Below are 26638 nucleotides of genomic sequence, written 5' to 3' on the forward strand. Positions count from 1 at the left end.
AAAGATGAGACTCCACTATTCTTCCCTCTAGCAGGCATGTGCACTTCCCTTAAATATTTACTCTCATGTTAATGTCAGCAGTGAATTCCAGCCAGGCTGGAGCTGATGGAAGCGTGCAGTGATGTGCTGCTCTCTGACAGCAGCTACAGCAAGTGTCCTAACTGGGAGGCAAAGCAAAGCATGCCACTAATCAGGGTGATTCCTGCCCTGCCAGGATCTCAGAACACTGCTCAGCTGCTGCCTGGAGATGCTCAGGAAGCCAGGGAGAATTACATGTGAAGGCTCAGCCTGCAAAGCCATGACCAAGCTGTCCCTGGTAGCGATGAGAGACTTGCACAAAAATATCTCTACTCACCCTTCAGGATGTGTCGAACAATTTTAATGGAGCTGCCTCTCATGTTCAGGATCTGGTGGACTCTCTGACGAATCTGATGGAGAATAGGACAGAGAAGAAAGAGATTTTCAACATGAGTCCATGCACAGCCCCACTTTTTCCCACTTTGAGGGATAAACAGAGACCTGAGCACCACAAAAACGAACTCAGTCTTGGCAGCCCTCAGCATCTGCTCAGGAACAACAAGGAAGGCACATGGCACAGAAATAAGAAGCCACAGAATGCATTCACAAACCCCAATGTATTCACAGAGGAAGCAGAGATGCAGCATTTTGCACACATCAAGAAAAGCTGTAGCTGTGCTTTTGTGAGACCTCCTGAGAGCATGTCCCTTCCCCCTGCTCTCTCAGCAATGGCATCAACATGGCCTTTCCACTTCAAACCCTGACCTTGCTCACACTGATTATATGAATTTAGTGACAGCAATCAACTTCTGTCCCCACTAATGCCCTATCTGCTGCAACTTGATGGAGCTGTATGGACACAAGTGCAATAAACAGGAGGTTTCCTCCCGAAAAGGAAATTAGAGAAACAATTACTCAACACAGTATTTGCAAAGATTTAGAGCCTTGTCTGCCCCATGAATGCAAACACAGATGATCTGCCAGCCTTGTATGCAGCTTTACCTGGGGAACATTGGCATTACAGATCTCTGCCATGATGTAACAGATGAGCTGCAGCACAAAGAGCCCGGCGTCCAGACGACGGAGATAGAATTCATCTTCCATGTCATCGTCTATGATCTCTCCTCGACGCACCATGTCCTGTAAAGCCACACAAAGGAAAGGTGTGAGAATTCTCTCAGAGCACAGGAGTGGCAAAATATTGGTCGAATTTGTGGTTTCTTAAGAATTGTTTTGTTCCCCCAAACATCAGCCATATATTTCTCACAGAAGAAGTATTTTTAATAATTCATTTAAATTCACAAAACATTTCATTCCATTTTGAAGAAGTTTTGCCTTTGCTGGTCATGAAGTGTGTCGATCTGCAAGTCAAAATTTTAATTTAAACATACAAATCACATTTCTACATTGAGGGGTGAGAGTGTGTGACTATGGAACAGACCCATGTATCCGTGATTTACAAGTTCTTTGTCAGAATGGAACAAAACCTGCTCTTTTACTGGCCATCTGAGGGTGCTGTTCAGCAGTGCAGAACATGACTCCAGCACACTCTAAGAGCTATCAGCCTTCTAGCTTCATGATTGACTGATACATGAGAAAACACATCTGGAAATCCTGCTTTTCTGTACCCAGCCAGGCTCTTCCAGCTGTTTCTAAGGGGTGCAGCCAGGGCAGACCCAGGACAGGGTTTTTTAGCCAAAGACTCCCATGGGAATGATGACCCACCATCAATCCTTCTTCTGTATATATGAGTTTCACCAGAGAGACCTGCCCAGAGGAAGAATGAAAGAGGCCATTCCATCCCTCCATTCCATTCCATTCCATTCCATTCCATTCCATTCCATTCCATTCCATTCCATTCCATTCCATTCCATTCCATTCCTCATGCCCAGAGAGCTCATCTTCTTCAAAACATTGCCAAGAGCCACCCAGCAGCGAGCTCAGAGCAGCCTCCTCTGAGCTGGCCCCAGGATGTGCCTGTGCTCCATCCTCACAGGCCCAAACAACTGTGTCACTTGTCACCTTTTGCATTTTGGGGTTTGTCTTCAGGATTTGCTCTTAAACAAAGGAAGCAGCTCTGTGATTTATTCTACAGCAGTTGGCAGGTGGGCACACACCACCAGAGCAATATTTCCTCATTAGAGCCATCACCTGCAACGCTCTTCAGGACGTGCCTCCTCGGGTGCATGTGCTCCAGGAACCCAGGCACCAGCACCGAAGCTGACTGAGGATGCCAAATTTTGCTGTTCTGTCAAGCCAAGCCCTCACACCTCGTGGTGAGTTGAGAGGTTTAGGCATAAGAAGGAAAATGAGACCTGTGCAATTCTCCCTGGAGGAGGGCAATGGATGCTCCCTGGATAGAAATCTGATGGAGTGACTTAGCTGATTCTTACTTCCTCTTGAAAGAGAGAGGAAAGCTTTGGTAGTGGAATACTTCTCCTTTCCTCCTAGAAATCCAGTCTGCCAGTAAAAGAACAAGTTTAGAAGGCAGTGCCTTCTTAATTGTGTTGTGACATCAACTGCTTTGGCTACACTCAGATGTGACACTTTAGCATCAGATCTTGATGACTCCAACACATGCATGACTGTCATTTACTCCAGGTTCTCAAAATCATAGGCACAGGCATGATTGGGCAAAGCCTGCATGTGAGCTCTTGCCAGTAAATAGAAAAATCTAATTTTGTGCAGAGAGTGACTTCCCTCACCATAAATCCATGCCAAATGGCTCAAATCTGGTCTCTAAAGCTGAACAATGATGAGTTTGGCTAGTGAGAGAGCTGAACGCTGACTGAATTATCTAAAAAAAACACTCAAGAAAGATAACACACTCACTCCTGTACCACTGCTCACGCTCCACACTGCACACAGGCTCAATGGCTGCTCTGCTCAACAGTGCTAAATTCCTGAGCAGAAAAACATCCACAGGCCAGGACTCTGAATCTCCAGAGCAAGAAACAAAAGCCAGGTCTGCTCTGTATTCTGATCCGAGCACGGCGATCACAGGAGCTGGATCCAGGCAGCCGCGGTCTCGATTACACAGCGGTGGTGGCTCCAACAGCCCCTCTCAGCAGAGATTATTTTGTGCCAGTAAATTAAGCAGATATGAATTAGAAGACAAGTACAGTTTTAAGGTGCCTTTTCACAGTCCTTTTTTTTTTAAACCACAGCCACCCTTTCAGTGCTAGTCAGCCTGCAGTACAGTAGCAAGCAGCCCCTTTCCCACTTGGACTCTCTTTCAAAGCTGTCAGTTGCTAACCTCCAAATGAGCGCTCAGGTGCCATTTCTAATCTGCCAGCAATATGTGCTGAGATGCCCCTTGCTGATGGGAGAAGACAGCAATAAGATGGGCTTCTGTGAAGCTAAAATGAGCTTCTCTCACACTAATGAGGCAGGACTGACAGGCCTCGAGGTGTCAGGTAGAGACTCCAAGCCTAAAGATGCGATGGATGTGCCAGTGCTGTACCAAAAATCACACTGCTCCACACAGGCACTGGAGGAGATTTCTGCATCCTTCTCCCTCCTCATCTATCACTCACCTTCCAGCACACACTGCACAGCTGGGCAGAGCAAAATGATACTGATCAACAACAAAGAACACCCAGGATCTTGGTTTTACACCCTCACCACGTGGAACAGGAAGGCCAATCCAGGTGGGCAGAAATGAGCATGTTCCAAATAGCTGTGCACCAGAACAACCACCACAATGTGTCTCTCACTCTAAGGATGGAGTCTCTCCCCTTGCTACTTTCAGTCTGTAATACTGGGGAGAGCTGAAGGATGCAAAACATGCTCAGGAAGGGCCTTCAGACCACAGGCTCAGAGCCACGCTCACAGCCATCATGTCCTGCCCTCAGCACAGCTCCAAACAATTCAGTCTTTCTACACCAAACTGAAAGGATAGGCTGAAACAAAACCCCACTTGTTATCCCCACCTGTGGATACCTCACTCATCCTAGGAGTTCCACTTCTTTCTCTCAAGGATGGAGTGGCTGAGCTGTACCACAATTAGCATATAATTTGTAAGTCATTATAGCACAAAGTGTCTGGTGAGAATATTTTATTGAATAAACCTGATGAGCATAATTTTCCGTGGAACTATAAAAATATTAAACTATCTCTTGTCATTTCCTACCATCTTTAGAGATCATCAAGGCTATTGCTGCCACCCATAATTATACCTCGTTTTAGAGAGAGGTGAAGGCCACAGGATGTTGCACCATTTCCTACAGAAATAATTAAAGAAATTGAGAGGAGAACAAGATATTTTCATTAACTAAAAACTCTGAGAAAAGTGCTAAGATGGGCATCAGGTGTTGGAGACAATGCTCTCATGGACTTTGCTCCTGGGTTTCCCATGGCAATTATGATAATCACCAGGTTATCACCTCTGAACCTTTCTGAATAGATTCCACTGAAGCAAACAAAGGGGTAACAGGACCTCATCCTGTTTCACAATCTAAATCAGGGTGTCACAATCTAAATCAGGGTGCAGATTATTACAACTGTTCCTCCTCAAAACAGAAATTCCTCCCCTCCCTCCCACCCTCAGCTATTCCCCTACCATCACTGCCATAGACTGAAAAGCAGGGCTATAAACCAAATCACTAAAATAAGCCAAGCTAAAAGAAATAAAAAGGAGGAGAACTACAAGAGCAGAAACTTCTTATGCCAGCTGCACTACTAAAGATAAAGCACTCAGTCATTCCCTGTGTAAGCAGCTTTTTGCTCCTTGTAATGCAAGACTTACACCAGGATACTCTGTCCATCAGACTTAGATCTCAGTATTGCTAGTGTAGGCTGAACCTGTAAAATCTCACCAAGTTTCATTTTTCCATGGAGCAGGGAAAAAGGTGAGGATCTTTATACCAGATTTTTGGGGTACCATGTCCTCTACTGCAAGGGAAAGGTTAAAAGCCCCCCCAGTGACAAAATACCATTTCTAAAGTGTTCATACAATCCACCTCAGTGATTCATGTGCCACAACAAGGAACACTAAAGTGCCCCATAAATCCTGTCACAGCCAGACAATGCCATGATGTGACAGACAGAATGATGGCTTTTGCCTATTTCTGTAAGGAGAAAACACTTGAGCAACTTCAGATCTCAGGAGACCATGTCCCACTGACCATCTGATGATGCTACAAAATAAAGCAAATGATAATTCTCCAAAAGTGTTCCAAGCTAGGAATGAACTCGAATATCATATTTTATACATGTTGTGGTCAATATGTTGCACCCATGAGATGCTTCTGCCAAATCCTATTATTAGCTCTAACACAAGGTAAAGAATTGAGGTCCATTTATTTTGGATACAGGAGGAGAATCTGACATTCCTTAGTTTTACTTCTCTTATGCATTTAGTAGACACGAATGGGTTAATATTATTAATTGAAAAGCTTCCACAAAAGCATCTTCACACTCAAATTCCCTCCACTCCTGCTTTGTGCTGGCTGTTTGCTACAGATGTTAACGTTTGCAGGCTGCTCCAGGGTGTTCCTGGATAAAGGGCACATACCCTTGCTCTGCACGTGGTATTTTAGGGCTCTGTACAAGCAGCTCCAACTACAAAGCTTCAACTGAAAAAATCCAATCTGGTTTTTGAGTTCTAAAGCCCCCACACCAACGCCAAAGCATAAAGAATAAATAATTTCTCACCCTGTCCTGAGGAGGAAGGACAGAGCATGGAAGGAAAACAGGAAAGGGTAAACGCTGTTTTCCTCCAGGCCACCGCTCAGTAGTGCCACTGCCCATATGGAGCCTGAGTGCTGGCAGCAAAAGCAGCTCCATTCATCACTCACTCCCGTGCCTCTTTGAGCAGCAGCAGTGCCCTGATGCCCTCGGAATGTTTGGCAGTGCCTGGAGAAGCAGCCTCGGCAGCGGGCAGGCAGCTGTTTGTCGGGGCCTGGCGGGGGGCGGCTGCCCGTGGCACGCAGAGCGCGGCGCGCGCGACGGCAGCTGCAGCCATCGCTCTCCGTCGGTGCTAATCAATCTCACACCCTCCCCAGCACTGATACAGATAATCTTGTGGGAAGCTGGCCAAGCTGGCTAACAGCTCTGCAAGCTGCTTCCTGACTCCAGCCGCTCGTTCCCTTTCAAAAGGTCTGTTCCAGCCTCAGTTCCAAGAAAGTGCTGTGCGGTACCAAGGCTCGTGTCACTCAAATGTTCACTGCTGGTGTGCAGAGAGCTCACAGCCCTTGGCTGCTCCTCAGCCAACTCATCAACACAGACACTTCCTCATTGCTGATCACAACTCTGCAGACCAGGGTAGGAGGCCTCACACATTATCATGTAATTGTCTCTCTGCATTTCACCTGCTCTCCATCTGCCAAACCAAGCAGGACTGCAGCCAGGTAAAAGCGAAGGCAAATTGAAGCACAGACAGACTTAGGTACTTCTAATAAAATTCACTCTAAGAGACAGCCAGAAGCACTTATAGAGAAATCCTTGGCCCACTTTACCTGAGACTACCTGGAACTTGGAAAGCGAGGTAATAGGATTAAGAGGAACAGCACAGGTATGAGGGCACACCTGAGAACAGTGACTGGCTGAGCCAGAAGTCCTGTACAGATGACATGGCTGTGCAGAGGTGTTACAGACATGGCCTGGCAAAACTTAAGCAATACATACGTGTTTCTCCCCATCAATCTTCTTATCAGCTGCCTGCATTGCATCCAGGTACTTAAAATACAGTTCCATCAGCCTATCAACCTGCAAGGGCAGAAGAGAGAGACATAAGCAGGAAAAAAAGAGCAATGCAATCATCTTTAATCCTTCCTGCAATTTTTTCCTCTCAGCTTCAGCCTTCACAACGCAACAGGCAGCTCTGTCCCTCCTGGGAAGGAACATGTTACAGAAGGAGGGTACAAGTGCTGGTTGGATGAGCACGCTGGGGCTGCAGGCTTTGGATGTCATCCTATATGGGAACACAGTCCCATCAGTGCCAGATAAATGGCAGCAAACAGGCACGTGTCCCCAGCTCATTCTCTGTGCTGTGGTCCTCCAGGCTCCTGGTTTCCCCAGTGGACTTGTCTATCTGAGCTGGATGTTCCAGCTCTCCCACTCTCCTCTGAATTGTGTTAGGGCAGCTGAAATCCTGTCTAGTAATTATCTACAATTGGTAGAACAGGTTATGAAAAACACCTTTAAAACACACTAATGAGGAATACTAAGGAACCAGTATTTTCCCAGTGGCAGAATTTACAAATCTCTTGGGATCCCTCGTTTGCAAAAGCTATTTCTTTTCTGCAAAGCTTTGATCTATCCACCACCATGTAAATATTTTGGGAAGAATTTCCCTGAGCAAACACCACTAAAATGAAACATTGTAGCAGAAGAGTGGAGAGCGTTAAATGTGTACCATAGCAACTGCTAAACTCTGCAAAAGAGCTTCACCAGACACACTGGCACCTTTCCACACTGTCCTGATCTCAGAGCCAGCACAATGTAAAACTGCAGATTATCTTCTAGGGCCAGGTTTCAGCAGAGACACAACCCAGGACAGAATTGTCACTCCCATATGCAAGGGCACCAGAAAACAAGAGCACAGGGGATGTGGAGGCCATGCACTGAATGTCCAGTTTTGCAGTTTGTAGATACAATGTGAATGAGAGAACAAAGGTCTGTGACAGCACCAGGCAGGTAGGAGGATGGTTTTTCTTGCACCCTGGGCAAGAACCCTCCCAGCCTGGCAGCCCAGAGACTGAGACACATTCAGCACTCACCTTCTCACTGTCATTCTCTGTGAATTTATTCAGTAACCGTGTCCTCTGCTGCCCTCTCAGGTTTCGCAGAAGGGAAGCCAGGATGGAACAGACATGTTCTAGAAATACAAAATGAAAATTGCAGCCTGAGATCAGGAAGAGGAGCTTATTTCCCTCTGTAACAAGGCATTAAATTCACTATTAACACTCCAGCATGTTGATAAGCAGAACCCTGGTTCCTTCCCATCATGGTGAGAGGAGAGAGAGCAGCAGAGAGAGCCACAAGCCATGTTTGCAGGGAGCAGAGACAGCTCCTCATTCCAGCCACAGTGAGGTCTCCTCCTCCTCTGCCTCAGGGACCTAAAGCACCTCACATAGTGCACAAGTTTCACTCTGGTTTTCTCCTCTTTTGTGCCTAAAGGAGCCCTGGCCAAAACCAGCATCCAAATGACCCTCAAGTCACCAAAGCAGGGACAGCTACTGAAACAAGAGAGCTGGAGAAAGGGAGTAAGTGCACTCCTGCAGAGACTGAAGAGGTATGAGCTAGTGGAAAAATTCTCAAACCAACCACTTTCATTTAAAGAAAGTCCCATCAATGAATATAAATGGGCCACAACAAACCAGAAACGACCAAATAAACATGTTTACAGTCTTCTCAATTGCACTTGGGGGTCATATTTTTCAGCACAAACCAAGGAGACAAGTAAAATTCAAGGCTGCAAGCCCACAGGAGACACTTGTGTCAATGTCTCACCACTCTGAGAGGAGACTGAGCCACTCTCCTCAAGCCCAAGCACAGAAGTGCAAAGCAAAGGAGAAGGGCTTGAATCTCTTTCCCTTTCCAAACCAGTCAGTACAACTTCCCACCAGCATGACTGCATTAAGCACAGACCTGCTGGTTTAGCCACTCCAGCTTTTCCAAGATGTCCTCACTGTAATCTTGCTGATTAAGACTGATGAAAATTAATGGCCATAAACAGTTCCTCAGCCATGGTGCTAGGGAGCAATGAGGCCTCAAGATTTGACATTTTCAGAGGGGGAAAAACAGCGTGCAGAGGAGAGGGATCACCATCTCATTGCTGTCACACCATGCATTTCCTCAGCGCTGCCCAGCCCAGAGCCACGAGCAGCCCTGACTGACCAGTCCAGTACAAAGAACCAGTGTTTGCTGGGAGCACCTGTTCCCAGCTGCCTGGGCCCTGGAAGGTGAAGGCAGGCAGGCTGCCTGCCTGTGCTCCCTGCTGCACGGATTATCTGCATCCTGCACAAGGGCAGCACCACGAGAGGCTGCACAGGTACACCAACACCCCCCTTTTCATTAGCTGCTTATAAATGGAGCTTCCTTTTCGAAACAGATTTCTGCCTGAGGTGGTGTCAATTTTTCATGTTGCAAGGAGATTGGGAGCGTGGCTGGCAGGAGGAGCAGCAGATAACAGGTTTATCGGGCGGCCGCACCGCGCGGCTGCTCCGTCATTCCGACAGCCCCACGGGGCTCAGCGATGGCTCGGGGGTGGCAGAGCACGCTCCCACTGCACACAAACTGCTACTCCACTAAAAGCTACACCAAATTAACTGTTGACATTAAAAGCACTGTAAAATCCTTCAAGTTCTGGCAAGTTTTCATTTTCTTAAGGAGAAAGAAATTCAACAAAATGAATTTTTTTTTTCTTTTTTTCCCCATATATGCCAACATATGCTCTGCTGGTTTAGGAAGAAGTCAGCGTTCTGTATGTCACACTATTTTTTCCCCCCAACCTTCTTTTTTTGGAAGTGTTGATGCAGCATTTTAGTAGCAGTATTCTCACCAATGATCTATCTTCATTGCTTTTTTCCAATATTCCTTTACTAGGAAATGTATTTTAGCCATCATTTTTGCTTTGGTGGTTGTATGCAGATATTTATCCATTTTATCAATAAAATCTTTAAAACTACTGACAAGTCTAAAGGAGCTGACACAGAGGTTTTGAGAACAAGGTTGTTCTTTCAACATATCACTGCACAAAATCCAGGAAATACTGTTGCCTAGTCAAAATGTTCAAAGAAATATTTTACAGAAATATTTCTGAACTATCTAAACTGTTTTTTTATCAGCTTCCTGAAAAATAACACACAAATGTGTTTTATGTCACACCCCAAAATCAAGGTTATGTCTGATAATGCAAGGCCTGTCCCAATAAATACCAACATCCACAGGCAAGGACACTGGCCAAAATGAGGGCAAAGCTTGATGGAATGAGAGGCTGAGTCTATAATTCAGTGGATTAAAGTGTTTGCACAGCCATGGGAAGGGAGAAACACGAACCTTGGGGTGCAGGCTCCCACAGATGGGGTCTCACCATTTTACCATGGACTGACCCAATCTCCATCTCACATGGGCAACATTTTAAAAGCTGTAATCACAATATTTACTCAGGGTTGGATCTCCTTTGGGAAATAGTGAGTTGTTGATGCTGTTTTGAGTTCCCAGAACCTGCAGCTGCCTGGCTTTGATCTCAGCGCAGACAGAGGCCATGAGCTATGCATTGCCCCAGGGTGAAGCCACAGGCAGCCTCCCTGCCTCAGAATATTCTGGGAGCTTCTCCACAGGAATGTAACACTCAGCCAAAGCCCACATCCCCTGCACAAAAGGCATCACTTCCAGGGAGGGCACAGACAAGGCCAGAGGCAGAGGTTGCAGAAGAGCCCTGTTTCAAAGAATGAATAAATGTGATTCCTTTGAGAAGCAAACACCAAACCAAGCTGTGCTGAAGCACCACAAAGGTGCCTCCACAGAAAAAATAGGTACCACCTGGCAGCTACTATGCATCAAGAACAACTTTGTTCATGCAAACATCCCAAAAATCCCCTAAATTCATGGATGTGGGAAGATGGAAGGCTTCTCTCACCAGCCAGCAGCACTGCTGCTGCCCCATGGCTGGCTCACCTGCAAGCCCTGCCACTCCCCACGACCCCAACCCTGCAGGGCACCACCCCAGACACAGCCCTGGCTATAGGAGGTCACATTCCATGTGCTTCCTGCAGCAGCACCAGGGTCCTGCTTGGTCCAGCATCACCTCAAGCTCTTGGGAGCCTTTCCCTCTCCAGACAGGCACAGAGGCTTCAGCATGCAAGCAGTGTTTAAAACACCCTAATTAGATCGATCTTGACTTCAGCTCGGCGTGTTGGAATACAGATTAATCTATTCCATGGCTGGCACTGGCAGCTGCAACAGCAGGAGGTCCTGTCAAATCAAGCTGTAACACTACACTCCTCTGCCTTTATTATCCCCACCCCCTGCTTTTTTTTTTTTTTTTTTCTTTTTACATCTCATTATAATGGACATCTGCTTGGCAGGGGAGGAAGCTCAACAGTGAGGAAGAGGAGGCAAGCATCATCCTGCAGGAAGGGGTCAGTGGGCAGTTCTGGATGCCAGAGACAGCAGCCCATTGGAGACCAAGCAGGGTGATCTCATGAACCGCAGAACATATTTAAGAGCCTTCTGTCTTGTGAAGAACACTTAAAATAAAATGTAGTTTCTAATTAGAAGCAGGAAAATACCAGAAAAAAGCCAGCCAGCTCTTTGAGATACTCCTACCCCTCCTAGGCACACAACTCTGTGGCTTCAGGGCTGCTTCAGGGAAACCTGGATGAAGCCACTGGTCCATGCCAGCATTACAGGTGGCACTGGGACATGCCATTCCAGTGGTGTAGCATCTGATAACCTGACTTGTTGCCACGTGCATTAATAATCTACCTTTCAGAAGAATGACCCACTCAAGTATCACTGCATTTTGCCAAGAAAAATCTTATCTTAAAATACTGAGAACAAGCAAGAAACACCAATTTTATGGATGGGTGAAGGGGGGCCTGGGAGGGTTGGAAAAGCTCCACATGCAATAGCCCTGGTGAGCTGGATCCAGTCATCAAGCTGAACGTAAAACAAAATTCTTTCTATTGACTGAGAAAGTTTATTTTTCTGATGTTCTTGCAACAGAGCACGCTCACTTTAATTGAGATAAATTTAACTCTGTTCTCAGCATCATGGCTCACTCAAATCACAGGTTCCTGTCAGAGGGTGATGGTGAAATAACAAATTGGCATAATAAAGCTCAGCTTAAACAGACTGATGCCTTCCCTGGGTGCTCACTCCTCAAGACCACCAAAAGAAAAACATTTTTTGCTGGCTGGCAGAGGGTGCTCAGTTAATACCAAAAACTCCTTATCAGGCCATGTTTCTGCTGCTGCCTTTTCACTTCCCCACGCCCAGGGAACCTGGCTCTGAGGCAGACATTAATTCCAAGGGCTCTGCTGCCTTTAGTGCATGTCACAAAGGACTAAGAGTATATTTACTAAGAAATGGGTTTTGTTGTTGTTTTAAAAGGGAGGGTGTAGCTGAGGATCTCTAAAAGAGGCTTTGTTATTGACAGAGGGCAAACAAGCAAAACACCCCAGCAATAGGAATTCTCCTTTGGAAACTGGCTGAACTAATTCTCAGGTTATCAAATTAAGCATTCCTAAGTAAAACCGACATCTAAGACAAGAGAAGGCTTTTAAATGAAGATGAATTGGACAAACATCCTTTTATAGTTCATTACACTCTCCAAGTGAGCAAAACTCAGCTGCAAATAACCATCCTAAAAAAGAGCAGGAGGATATACAGCCTGTCGAGCCAGCTATGATTGCTTCACTACAGACTCTCTAATTCAGGAGGAATTTGTGTTTTCTCCATTTTTAGCTCACTGAGACTGTTCAAGAATTTTAAACCAGCATCTAATGCTGTGACTTGACCGTGCTGAGAGCTGCTGCGCCCTCACGGACAGGGGGACACCCCAACTCTCAGCTCTGCAGCAGGAAGGTTTTTGCAATGTAGATGCTTATATAGCAACCCCCACTTTTCAAAAGCCACTGAAGTAACACTGAAGTTACTTAAAATCTTACCCTCTATTTATGCCAAGAACCACCCAGAGGCAGATTTCTGTGCACTCCCTGCAATCACAGACATTAAAGGGACACTGCTGTTCAACCAGCTCACAATACACAACCACAACACCTCCTACACAGCCAGGCTGGTTCTCTTTGTGGCTGTCCAACCCAGCTGGGCATTCACATGGGTACTACAAATCCACAGACACAGGAGAACTCTAAGCCATTTCTGTCTTCAGCTGCAAAATATTTCTGCTCTGAGTTGCTTCACTGCCTCAGAAAAAGGGAAATTGCTTCCAATGAGTTTTTTCTCCCAAATCTAATATCCTAATATAATGATCTGTACAAACACAGGCAAAATTCAAGTGTAGATAATGGGCACTCAGTTAGACACCACAGGCCCAATCTTCAGGCTCAGATCATCCATAAAGATGGTTAAGAAATTTTCCCTTTCTTTTTTCCTAATTACATAGTGTACATAAAGCATAAATATGTGCAGTTTGGATTTAAATTGTTCACAGGCTCCCTAGAGTAAAATAATTTTTAAACACTGACAGTGTTTAAAATGTAGCTAACCAGCACTGACACCTTTATGCTAGCATTTAGAAAGGAAAAAATACATTACAGAGAAGTCACTTTTATCAAATTTAATTTGGATTATAAATTTCTTCAATAAATAAAAGCTCAGCAAGTCACATTGAGATTTTTTTTTTCACTGAGGTATTTATTATTTTGTCACATTCAGAACACTGCCTTAGAGACAATAAAACAAACATGGTTTTATAGACTATCTCTTATGTAAATAGCAACACTGCTATAAAATAAAGACAAGGGGATATTTTCCTACAAGCATCAAATACATACAGAAGATTTGGTGCTCTGGAGATTGAGCATTGGATGTACTGGGAGAGGTGAAGCACCTGGAGCCACATTGGGTGTCAGGAGCCCCAGCCTGGTGGCACTTCAGCCACTGCACACAAAGGGACAGAGGGACAGGCAGGACAAACCCTTCAGCAGAGCTGTTTGGAGCCTCACCCAGGGCTGGCCTTTAGGCAGCTGTAATTAGGGCCCAGGTTTCAGAGCCCACTGAGGATTTTGTGTTTTACAGCATAGTCTGGGATGCCCAGCCTGACACCATCCCAGCAGCAATGCAGAGAGGGCAAGCACAGCCCAGCTCCTCACAGCTGCTGCAAATAAACACTGATGCCACTGCTGCCAAGCCAGTCCAAAGAATCCTTTAAAGGAATCTCTTCCTCCATTTGGCATACACATGAAAGCTCTCCTAAAACAACATTGTTCTAATTAATTTTTTTTTAAACTGATTGAACACAGGATAAAGTTTTTATGAGAAATGATGCACACTGAACATGAGAGTTCTTTTTGATCAATAAACAAAGGAGATAAGCAAAAAGCAGCATGTTCCTAGGACCAGAACAGCACAGAGGACACCAGTTCCATCATGCCACACCTGCACCATTTCCCTTAAGGCCAGAGGGACCCAGGAGCCTGTGCCAGGTTCCCCCCAGGAGCAACTACTGGATGGTTGGGGCAACAGTGAGCAGAGTAAAGCACACACTGTGCTGCTTACACTGTGTCAGGACAGGCTGACAGCCCCCAGGGAACCCTGCTGAACATCTCTATTACCTCCTGTCGTTAGAAATTCACTAACTCACCTGCCCAGTGATGCAAAACAAAGAAAATTGGACTTACTACCACAGCCTTTTAGGGAGAGTTTATTTTAATAGAACTGATTTCTGGACTCATCTTAATGTTCTCCCTTTCTTCAGCATGATAATGAGACGGAGATGTGATACAAAACCTGTTTGCATGGATCACTTCACTCTCCTGAGGCCAGATTGCCTTTTCATGCTATCACAGAAATAGTCAGGAACTGACCCTGTCAGGGCTTTCCAGACTAATCCTCACAGCAGCCAGGACTGCCCACAGGTATCAACTGCAGTCTCCAGAAGAAGCAGATGAGACAGAGATTAGCTCACTTTCCAAAACTGAAAAATTAAGTCAATGGCATGAACCACAGACTCAGACCTCTACACAGAACCTCCCATTCCAGCTGAAGCTTTCTCTCAGTAAGAAGAATTAAACAAACCTCATTTTCACACTGCAAATGAAAATTTTTAAACTTCCCCTAAATCCACTGAAGCATAACTGTGTATTTTATTACATAAACCTGCAATTTTATTACATAACCTACAGAAACCAAACCTAGCTCTGCAAGTCCATTGAATAAACCCCAGGCCACAATTTCCCCCTCACCATTATCTATCCAAGACAAGCAACACAAGGCAGATAAAGCGACCAGAACTGTCAGCAGGTGTGTGAATTGCTCTGGGGTTAGTGACAGCTCTCCATCTGTGCCAGGAAAGGAGGCCACTGCCACACATGCCCAGCCCATGCCACTGCTCATTCCTTGCCCTCAGGAGGGAGGACAAGCAGCTGTGCCCAGCTCAGCAGCTCTGCCAGTGAAAGGAGCTGCTCAGTCCCAGCCAGCACCCAGAGAGCTCTGCAGGGACAGCACCTCCCTCCTGGCCTTGGAGGAACCCCTGAGTCCCACCTGGGCTACCAGGACAGTCCCAAAGCAGGGGATTTGGGTTTCAAGCTCCCATGTTTTTGCTATTTCCTTCCACTTTCCCTTGGCTTGCTGTAAGAGCTCAGGAGGGATCCTAAGTCTGTGTGAGAGCCACTCACACCTCTTCAGCTTTTGACAATATTCACCCTCTAGAACTGAGCTGAGCAATGAACTGGCAAAAAAACCTTAAGCATCACTGACAGTATTTAAAGTTTCTTCCATAGTCTATTTTGTTTCCCAACAAAATGGGAAAGGCAGTGTAACCAGGAGCAGGAGGGACTGACCACTCAGCTCAGTGTAAGGTCCCACAGTAATAGTAGCTTTCCTCCACAGTAGAACTCTGTTAAAGCAGTTTTCCAGGGTAGAGAGTTAAAAATATAAAAAGGGAAAAAAAAGTAACTTCAAAAGCAATGCAGTTTATTTCTGCAATGCCTGATGTTCATCCAGTCACACTTCAGTGCTCAGAGCCATGAAAACACTGCTTTTGAGGTGACATTTGTAGTTGCCTCATTACTCTTTTCAAAAGAGTTTTGCATCAGAGTAAGAGCTTCAAACAACAGACTCTACAGGAGTAAAATAACTTATTAACAGCACATGAAATGGAATTGCCAGGAGCTGCTGATACCAAAACAAGCAGGACAAGTGTGCCCTCAACAGCCAGCTGTCGCAGGAGCAGCAGGCTGGACACCCAGAGCTGAAAGAAGATGGGTGCTGAGCCCTTCCCTCCTCCCTGCAGGTTCTTTTCAGACACTGGCTGTCCATTCTCCATTGCAATAAGAAGGACCTGGAAGCACACCTACCTTCGTGTTCTTTTTCAGTTGTTCCAACCTTCTTTATCTTTTTGGGTGATTTCATGAAGAGAGGGAAGATGGTTCTCAGCCCAAGGATGTCCACAAACTTGTGACAGTTGTCTGTGCCCTCTGGTCCGATCATGGCGTGGTCCAGCACCTTCAGGGCACTGCTGCGGGAAATCTTCTTCTCTCTGTGGAAAGAGGCAAAGGAAATTGTACAGGGACATGAGGAGCTTTGGAGCACCCTGCTTTACAGAGACAAGGAAAGGAACATGACAAGATGAAGAGTCTGAGCACAGGCTCTAAGCAAGATTTCTCTTCTAGAAGGCAAAACATTGTATGAACAGTAACTCTCTTCAAAACTGTGGCTGAGAATATTGTCTTGGTTATTTCTTTTTTAATGTCTTTTATTTCTTTTTATTTTCTGTTTTTATTTCATTTTATGGATTTTATTGTCATGGTTTTATTTTCTTATTTCTTGGCTACTGAAGAAGATATTTTTCTCACTCCTTTACAAACACTGGCACAAAACAGAAGGGGAGGCTGGGTTGGGTACAAAAGGCAAATACTATCTCCAAAAAGATCAGGATTGCAATCAAAAAACAGTTTAATTTAGAAAGGAGTAAGTTTGGTGAGCACATCTGGGTCAGTTTTAATGAAATCCCATCACCAGGAGCCACACAATGGAAGGAGGCTGACAGACTCTGGGCTGCTCTGCTTTAGTGCCAGTTCAGAATGTTGATGGTGGTAACTCACCCCAGTAACACAGGGATGCCCTGAAAATGATCTCCAGCTGCCCTGTACCTCACAAACCAAACCAGAGGAATTTATAATCCATCCAGGGGAAAACTGAAACTGAACTGAAAAACTGCTCAATAACACAGCCCAGACCAAGTGAGTATCAGTGGGAGCTAACAGGAGCTTGGAGAACATAAGCCACCAGTGTCCCCAGAGGCCAGCCTAGCAGGACATTCCCTCCAGGACAGGACAGTCACAAGCCTCAAACCTTTCACCCCAAGCACATGCAAATCCCCTCTGATCCTGCCCAGCTGCAGACTGAGCCACCAGGACCCCATGTCCATCAGCAGGGGCTCCTCAAAGCCTCCAGAGAGCTGTGGAAAACAACTTCCCTGCAGAGACACAACTTCATGAGCCCCTAACAACAGGCAAACTAAAATACCTATATATGAACACCCCAGAATGAAAGAAAGTGACCCTGCCCAGAGCAGCCCCAGGTACTTTGACCCCATGGCTGGGGGGCAGAACTGGAACCTGAGTTCCCCCCAGCAACCAAGGGCTGTGCAGGAGGGTGGTTTGGCACCCCCTCATCCCCACTACAGAGAGCTAAAAATAAAGTACTCCTTAGGCCAGATGACACCAGAAATGTTTCCAGGGGAAGTAATTGCATATTGATCAGCATTTAGGAAAGCTGTGCAGGGCTGAGCTCTGGAATATTCATTGGGTTTAAGTTCAAGCTTTTAGAGATCAATAGCTTCTTGCCTGGACTGTCTGGAGTTGATTTTATTTGAAATATTTATTCTGCCAGAGGGCAAGCAGTTTATCTTAGTCTCATCTGTGCTCATTGAAGGAACTTTTAGCTGAACACTAATTCACAGACAAGCAAACATGAGAATTACCAAATACAGAGGGGCCTCAGTGTTCATGGAAACTCTGAATTACAACTTTATTCACTGATCATTGTTTTCCTCCTTTTAACACCTTTACATCTGAGACAATTCTTTTGATACATCTATTTTTTTTTAAAAAGAGGTTCTGACATTATTTGTACTTTACATATTAGCCTTTAACTTTCCAAAATCCCAGTACAAGCAGAACACTAGATTTCCTGGGAAAGTGTGCATAAAATGGTTCCATTTAATTAACCAGAAGATTTAGTAAAGAGACAGCTTATGTTTCCAGGGGTCATTAGGAACAGCAGGACAAGAAAACATAAAAATATTTTAATAATCATAAAAAAATCTAGCCTGAAATAGCTACAGAAAAGCTTTGGGGAGCCATGTGGAGTTGTCTGGTTTCACCTTGTTTTCTGTACAGGAGATAAAAGCTTTCATTGAGGGTCAAGAACAGTCCCAGCATAGCTGCAGGACAGAACAGTTTGTGGCCCAAGTGCTGCAGGTCCCCATGAGCTCCCTGGGCTCTATTTGTCTCTGTGCATACACATGCTCCTCAGTTCATAGCTGGGAAAGCCACACATCATTTTCCCTGAGCAACAGAGAATATCCCTGACACATCCCCTGGGAGTGACACGGCTGCATCTCCTCAAACCCCACACAGCTGTACAGCCAAAGCAATAACTGCCTGTCAGAGCACCAGGAGCTGACAGGACAAGCCTGCTTTCCTCTATTTGGGCTAAACTGCAGTCAGGTTACTAAGGCAGGACTGAGGGAATGAGCACTAAGAAGTACTTTCTGAACTAAAAAGAAAATGTAGTTTAATTCTAAGGGACATTTCTAAACTTTCTGCTGGTGGCTGCTACCTTGGTAAACCATCTTGTTTTTGATAAAAATGTGACATTAAATAAATGGTGTAGAGATGTAAATTAAATAATTATATATAGCCCTGCTCTCATTCTACTTCCAAATTTCCTCTTTCTCTCCTGCTGTCACCAGCTTCATCCCTCTCGACCGGATCTTCTTCCAGACCCTCTGCTCACCTCCCATTACCTGCTTGGTGAAGCCCCAGTTCCTTCAGGGCCAGCTGAAGTCCCAGACCACAGCACAAGTCCAGGACATGCACATAAGGCACATCAGCCACACTGGTCTCATTTTCAGGCATTACCACTGACCCCCCCATAAACCAGGAGAAGTTCACATGATACAACATTGCCTTTTGCTGTTGGCTACACATTTTAAGGCTCAGTATAACAGAGTCCATCCTGTTCTCATGACTATCTGTAGGAATATCATGAGCACATTAAATGCTCATTGAAAGCTGCTGCAGCTCTCTGCAGGTGTGTGTGCACAACCATCAATAATGGAACGACTTGGCTGGATGGATCGGGCAGCACCAGACACAGAATGCTGTGTTCCCCACGACAGTAATGGAGATTCAAGCCTGATATCTTTATTCTCACACAGCTTATCTATCTCGCATCATGTCAATACACTTTCAACTTTGCCCATTTCTCCTTTCATCTGCACAGGCTGTGGTACAGTGATTAACCACCTCCAAAGTAAAACCAAAAAATAACAGATCTCTGCCCCCGGCCTTCAGAGGACACCAACAGGAGAGAAAAATACTCTGCCTTGTTTGTGGGCAAGGTGGTCAATCACAACTGAAATGCATGTCTGCTCTCTGCTGTTTATCATGGAGGTATCAAGGAGATACAGATGTACTTCAGCTTCAGATCACAACTATCCACATTCACTCCCTATTTACAACAGATTGCGGTCACCTAAGTTGCTCTGTCCAAGAAAAACTGAGCACCTGTGAGACCTTCTAAGCACTACAACTAGATTAGAAGAATTTTAAAAATATAAAATAATCAGCTGTCAGTATAGTACATGCCTGTGGACAGTAGGGACAGAAGCTTCTAGAACAAATTCTGTGAATTGTTAGTTTTTTTCCACTGTCACTTTACCTATCCCACTCAAACTGTAGAATCCACAGATTGAGGCCTTGGAAACTGTCTATCAGACTTTGTCCCTCCCAACCCCTTTGCAACTACTATGGGGGGCAAAATGCAGCCAAGGAGAATTTTCCACTTGTCATAATTTTCCAGCTGGAGTCCTGTGCAGAGAGTGGTAAACAGTAGAGTCAAAAAAATGGGTAAAAAGCTCTTAAAAATCCAAATACTGAATCCCACCCACATGGCACAAGAACTCCAACTAATTAGTTCTGCAAGGCTGGTTCAGCAGCTCAGGATTCCAGGCAGAGGGAGGCCTCCCTCTCGTTCTTAGTTTTGGAGCTTTTCCTTAATTAGCCTCAAGAAAACCCAGTGTTCCTATTTGAATAATCCATGTTGGGTTATTTATTCAGTTCCCTGCTGCCACACATTCCCCAGCCCTGAGCTGCAGGAGCTCAGCATTCCTGGCTGGTGTTTGCTAACCCACCAGCACACAGCCTGGCACTCTGGGGACAGCCAGACAGAGCCTGCTGTGCCCTCCTGCAGCTCTGGGGAGCCAGACAGCCCAGCAGACACAGCTCAGTGCCAGCCCAGCAAGGAAAAGTGGAGAGAGAGAGAGAGCAGAGAAGCCCCAGAGGTTCAGGGTGTGACAAAGCACAGCACAAGAAATGCAAACCTATGCCCCATTCACAAAAGTAATTTTTGTATCAGCATCCACAAAAATTCAGCAGCTCAGAGGCTTCACAACACAGTAGAGCTTAAGATGGGGAACAAAAGGAAAAATGTTTTCCCTAGAGACATCTAAAGGTCCTCTCCTGCCCTCATAGAGGTTGTTCAAATCCTCAGAGGGTTTACTTGACCTACAGCATTCTCTGTGGCAGACACCCAGATGAAAGATCTGCCACTCTCCAGCAGCCACTGTGGCAACCTCAGTTCTTAGGAAATAAAGACAAAGAGTGGAGATTCCATATCTGAGAAAATCCAATTTACTTACCTGCTGGAAAAAAAACAGAAAGAGAGGACAGACAAATATCCTAACAGAGAAGTTTTAAAATAAAAACACAAATATCTAGCTGGAATATGCATTGGCACATCAAAAGCAGGAAGGAAATCACAAGGCTAATGAGGTACCTGAGCATCAGGTTCATCAGCTGCAGACCCTCACCCTTCAGGAAGCGATCACGGTTGGAGCTGAGCATGAGGCAGGAGCAGAGGGAATCAAACAGGTTCTCCATCATTTCCTGTTCCTCTGCTGTGCTTGGATTGTGTCGTTTAAACACCTGAAGGACAAAGAAAGCAAAATTACCACCAGATGTTGGGCTGTGCTGTTGCAGAACACACATGAAGAGTTTGCACCAAAAGCTCCAGCACCTGACAGGGGTCAGCCAGTGACAGGTCACTGCTGCATCCTCTGCAGCTGCTGCCTTTTGCTGCCCTGACTGTGCACCCACAAATGTGCAGGATTTAAAGGATAACACACAGGGCGTGCAAGGGGAAGGGCAAATTCATACTCAAGCATGTGAGTAAGCTGATTACCAGAGATTCCTACACAATTCATACCTGAGGGTGCTGCAGGCAGCACTGCCTGAAGAAACAGAGGTGAGCAAGCAACACACCACCTTCAGCCAGCTCAAACATGGGCAGCCCTGTGCTTGGAGTGGAGCATGCTGAAAATTGACCAATTCCTGCCTACCTCCAACTCTCCATGAAACTGTACTGTAATAATTTGACTTCATCTTTACAAAAGGGATTCATCTCACTGACCATGGATGACACACCACATGGAAGCTATTTGGGGACCATGCCTCACCAAATATGAAGCACTGCTAGGACAGCACCCCGGATATTTTCCACTCCTCCCACCCAGCCCAGCAGTCTCCTGATGGAAGAGAAGGCATGTGGGAATTACTCACAGATAACTGCTGAAGCAGCACATCGATCCCATCCAGCTCCCCAAGCAATTCTCTGTTGTCTAGATGGAGGTGGGGGGAAGGGGGAAAAGAGAGAGAAAAATGAAGCTAACTGTCAGATTTTACAGCCATCTAACACTGATACATCAGCAAACAAAATCAATACAGCTTGACAGAGCACAAAAGCTGCAGAGAAATAGAGGGTGGAGATGAGGGAGCACATGGGGGAGAGTTAAGGCAGCAAAGGAGAGCTGGAGGCAGAAAAGGGCTGCTGTGATCTGAGAGAAGGCTGGATTCTGCCCTCACTGACAGAGATATGGCAGGCATGGCTCACCATCATTATTCTGGAGCAGAATCGCCAGCACCTCACTGCAGTACAGCTTGTTGGCATCAAAGGGCATCTTAGCCTGTGGGGGAAGGAACAAGAGACCCATCAGGGCAAGGCCCTCAGCTTCTCATTGATTTGAAGAACACATTAATCAAATCACCAAATGTATGAGCAGCACATAAAATAAAACACAACTGCAGTAATTCTGCAGTTTTCCTTAGTGACAGAACAGTAACAATTCTGATTCAGGGTGATGGGAGGTGCTTGTTGGTTCATGCACACATGTAGAAGGTCCACTGTGATTCTTCACATCGTCCTACATCAGTAGGTTTGGCTCAAAACACCTAAGAACAGTCTCCAGCAGTTTGCCACACAGAATCTCTTTCCTGTGATATATTTCCCCCAATGTTAAGTGGGAGCATGGCACTTATATTTGTTCTGGAAGTCAGTGCCTGTCAGCAAAACCAGAATTTCAGAACATACATCCCAATAACATCATATAATAACTGCCAGAGTTTCCTGTGAGGATCAGAGTGTCAGTCAGAAGAACATGAGATGGGTTTTGCCTGCACAATCACATAACTTCCATTTCAGATACTCCCTCCATCCTCAAATATGCTAAAAAAGTCATAATGAAATGAAAATGCTGAATTTGAACCCCTCAAAAAATCCCTAGAGTGGATTCTGAACTGAATCCAATGTTTTTGTATGCTGCCAAAGCTGCTTCATCTACAGAAACAGACTGAACATTAACCAATTAGATAATAATGCAACCAGTTTTACTGAGAGATTCATAAAATAAAACAAGTTGAAAAATCATCAGTTACCAGCAATTTATACTCCACTTTTCAAGAAGAGAAAAAACAGAAGTCCTAGGCTTAAAACACAGCATTTGTCACCCAGTTTTTCCACAAACACACAACTCCCTGCAGCACAGTGGACAGTCCTGCCTATGCAGGGCTGCTGGGCCAATCATCCCACCCTTCTGCCAAGGAACAAAGCATGGTGTGCAAGCACCAGGCAACACATGGAAACATGTAAAGCAGGAAGATCCCAAACACCACCAAGTATGGACTTTAAATAAAGCTTTTCATTACGAATTATCCCAAACCACTCTGCAGAATGATCCTCAACCACCCTGCAGAGGATGGCATTGACAAACTCCAGGCAGACCATGAGGGAGAGGGGAAGGTGCTCAGTGCTGTCCAGCCCTGCCACCTTCAGCCATGGGTGACCAACTGCTGCCCTGCAAATGCTGGGAAACAACATTCTGATCTCCTAAGACTGCACACATCATCAAATCCTGCTTGTGTTTGCAGAAGTGAGCTATGAGCTCTCCACCTGAGCTTTCTGATGCAGCTCTGACAGTCACAATACAATTATAAGACCTGAAATGTTGTCAGAAAATAAAGTCATGCTCTGTACTATGTGCCAGATGTCCTCATCACTGCTCAGACAGAACCCTGATCTTAAAACTTATCCCAGAGACATTCCACAGCAGCTCTACCCAGCTGCTGAGATCCTGGGTTAATCCCAAACACATCTGTCAGGGAGAGAGACTCAAGACCAAGCACTGCCAAGAGCCAAAGCACCTGGAGAGGGGTTTGTTAGCTACCCACAACCCTGTACAGGCAAGATCCTCCATCCCAAATCCAGGGATAACACAGCCAGGGAACAGATCAGACACACCCTACACAAGCTTGGAATACCATTGAGCATTCATGTTCTGTGGCACCAAGCAGGGGAATCCTAGCTGGGATTATTTTGCTTTCCCAAGTTTTTCAGTCTTTCAGCTGCCACAGCAATTCTAAGGCAGGCAGCAGTACCTACCTGCCAAGACTAAAATTAACTTCACTTTTTATTTTTAAGCAAAGAACATAATTATGTTACTACCTGTAGAGAGAAATTACAGATTACTTCTGCTAACAAGGATGTGAAGTGCACAGAGGGGTACCTGCACTTACACAGCTGATGGAGAATTTCTGCAACTCAGAGTCTTTCTAATCATGTAGACATTTAAGCATGGAAGTGCTAATGCCTTACTGACAGGTTAGAGAACAGCCAGAATTTCTTTGCTATATTTCCTTTACTATTTCTGTGAGAGGGCTGAACTATCCATTCTTTTTCTACAGCATTTTCCAGTGAATGTTTAGGCATTTTTTCACACAAGACAGAGTTAAAGTGTGTAACTCGCTGTCAAAGGATGCAGAGTATGAAAAGCAGCTTTTCATTTAAAAGGCAATTAGCTGAGTTCAAAGCAACAGCCGCCCCCAGCAGCATTTAAACACAGACATCACTTAAAACTCAGAAATTGCTAGAAATGTGGGAAGCAAAGGCCAGAAAATGGTTAATATTAGTGTCCCCCTCTCACTGGTCAGCTTTCATAGTCCTACAGAACTCACACATGGAAATTCAACATATATGAATCATATGAAAAGATAAAAGAGACAATTTCTACTGCAAGACATTTATTAAGACAAAACTCAAGTGTGCCTCTTTAAACTAAAACTGCTGAGGACATAGACCCTGAACTATTCCCTTTTTATCTTTAACTGGGCTTTTACAACACATGCAAGCACAACTGGCTTTTCTTAGACTAGTTTTTGTGCTAACTGGTCTGTAGAAGTGAGAAACCAGCTCACCTTCAGCCTCTTGAGCAGCCACTGCATGAGGCCCTGCTGTGCAGCCTCCGTGCACATCTCCGGCCTGAACTCTGCCATGTTCTCCACAATTCCTGGCAAGAAAGACACAGAAAACAGATGGTTCTCCCCACCAAAAATTACAAATCTCTTGTTTCCAGTCTCTCTCATTATTACAGCCCTGGGAGATTACAATCCCAAAGGACTGCAAGGAGTGGGTGATGGTGTCACTGCCTGCAGGGGCACCACCCTGCAATGGTTCTGTGCTGTGCAGACCAGGCAGCAGAGGGGCAGTTATGTCCTTCCATGAATTGCAAATGTTTTACTACCTGAAAGTTAAATATATTACTAAAACAGAAACAAAGTATAGCTCACAGATATGTTCATAGTAAATACATGGACAGTGGAGCACTTTGCTGGAGGTTTTTAAAAGCTGTGTAGATGTGGCACTTTGGGACATGGTTTAGTGGTGGCCTTGGCTGTGCTGGTTTAAGAGCTGGACTCAGTGATCTTAGAGAGCTTTACCAACCCAAATAGTTCTGTGATTGACTCTGGTGCAGTGCAGTGATCCATGAATCTGCACCTCCCAACACAGCTGGTTTGGGAAGAGGCACCTTTCATGCAGCCATGGGACAAAGGACAAACTCTGGCTCCAGGGACGAGTGATTCCAAGCTGTGCTTGAATAAAAGCTGTGCCAGATCCTCTACTGCAGTGCTGGCAGTCCAAGAGAAAAAGAGGAGGGGGGAAAGGAAGGGATAACTCACACCCCTTGGTACAAACCACAGAAAGAAGCAGCCACTTACCCAGGGTGTTGTGGACACCATCAGCCTCCTCCTTCACACTTTCATCCAGGCGCTCTAAATTCTGGACCAACAAGGCCACGACCTGGCCCTCCACCTAAATCCCCAGGGTCATGGAAAAGACAGAGATAAGAAACAAGAATGAAGAGAAGAAGACAAAAAAGGAAAGATCCTGCCAGACATGACCAGAAGACATGAACAACCCTGCTGTAATATCTCAGAGGAAGCAAAGGAATCATCATGTAAATCTGTCACTATGTTTTCCCTAATTAATGAAACAACTTTTGTTTTCAGATTAAACAGAAAACCATCAGGAGGGAAACATGCACCTTGTCACAGTCTTATTTCCTGAACCAGCCTGACTCATTAATAATCCCTCAGAATTCTGAAGCATGAGGTTCACAAACCACTGTGGATGGGAGAACCATCAGCTCTGCAAGCAGCTGGTCACAGCTGGTCACTGCTGCCTGCCTACATTGCTGCTGGACCTTCCACCTAACAGGTACAAAAATCTGACAGAACAATGCTCACACACAGGTCCAAACCCAAGAGTTGAACTGTCACCAGTTGAAGTCCTGCAGTTAAATCCTCTCAAGATGAATGCAAAAAGTTGACTTCAGTGAGTTAAGGAAAACTAGAGAGGTAGGGGGGAGTCCCTGAATCACAGAGCTCCCACCCAAAATAAGTCTTTAAAACTGGAATTGGAAAGAGTCACAGCTTAACTCTGGCAAACTTTCCATTGTGGAGATGAGCTTGGAACAGTGAAACAAAATAACATGACCAATTCAAACAGTCTTAACCAGCTTTGGACCCCGTAAGTATGTGGACAAAACACATATATGGGCTGCTGCAGAAAACAATCTTCAGATAGCCTCCAACCTTTTACCTACTTTCTTAAACAAAAAAAAAAAAGTAATCTAAAAAGCAGATATCTAAACATTTCTCCCAAGATACACCTGACCTGTTTCTTTCAAACAGGACAATGAAACCTCTAAACATGGCTATTATCAGTGAGCTGGTGACAATGAAAACAGAAAGAACTTCACTTGATTTACTGCCTCTCCACATATTTTATAGAAAACAGCTTCTCTAGCAGCTCCTCTCTCCCAATTCCTTCACCCAGCAATCTCCTCACCAAGGCAGAGTAATTAACAACAGCCCAGAGGCCAGCTGCAGGAACTGGGCTCTGGGCACTGTCATTAACCTCTGGAAGGAAACATTCTAGTGACTGGACAAGGATTGTAGGAGAAAACAGAGCAGCCAAACAAAGCAAACAAAAGAAAAACTGTAATTTCCTGTCTTTCAAATTCAACACAATAGTTACAGAACCAGACACAGACACAGACACAGCCACAGCAATGCTCAAAGGCAGCAAT

The 26638-nt window shown here is 45.2% G+C and overlaps 1 protein-coding gene across 1 annotated transcript in view; it reads right to left on the reverse strand.

Moving 5' to 3' along the window:
• Positions 1-26638, reverse strand: part of CTNNBL1 (catenin beta like 1) — a 47585-nt gene that overhangs the window by 4964 nt on the left and 15983 nt on the right. The window contains exons 6-15 of the mRNA XM_059480717.1: positions 25266-25359; positions 24465-24556; positions 21829-21901; positions 21498-21556; positions 20716-20864; positions 16008-16189; positions 7740-7837; positions 6646-6726; positions 1021-1158; positions 356-428 (exon numbers count right to left, since the gene is read on the reverse strand). Coding sequence (XP_059336700.1) covers positions 356-428; positions 1021-1158; positions 6646-6726; positions 7740-7837; positions 16008-16189; positions 20716-20864; positions 21498-21556; positions 21829-21901; positions 24465-24556; positions 25266-25359 — 1039 coding nt within the window. The remainder of the gene's footprint in view (positions 1-355; positions 429-1020; positions 1159-6645; positions 6727-7739; positions 7838-16007; positions 16190-20715; positions 20865-21497; positions 21557-21828; positions 21902-24464; positions 24557-25265; positions 25360-26638) is intronic.

The sequence above is a fragment of the Ammospiza nelsoni genome, chromosome 12, assembly GCF_027579445.1.
Source record: "Ammospiza nelsoni isolate bAmmNel1 chromosome 12, bAmmNel1.pri, whole genome shotgun sequence".
NCBI lineage: Eukaryota > Metazoa > Chordata > Aves > Passeriformes > Passerellidae > Ammospiza > Ammospiza nelsoni.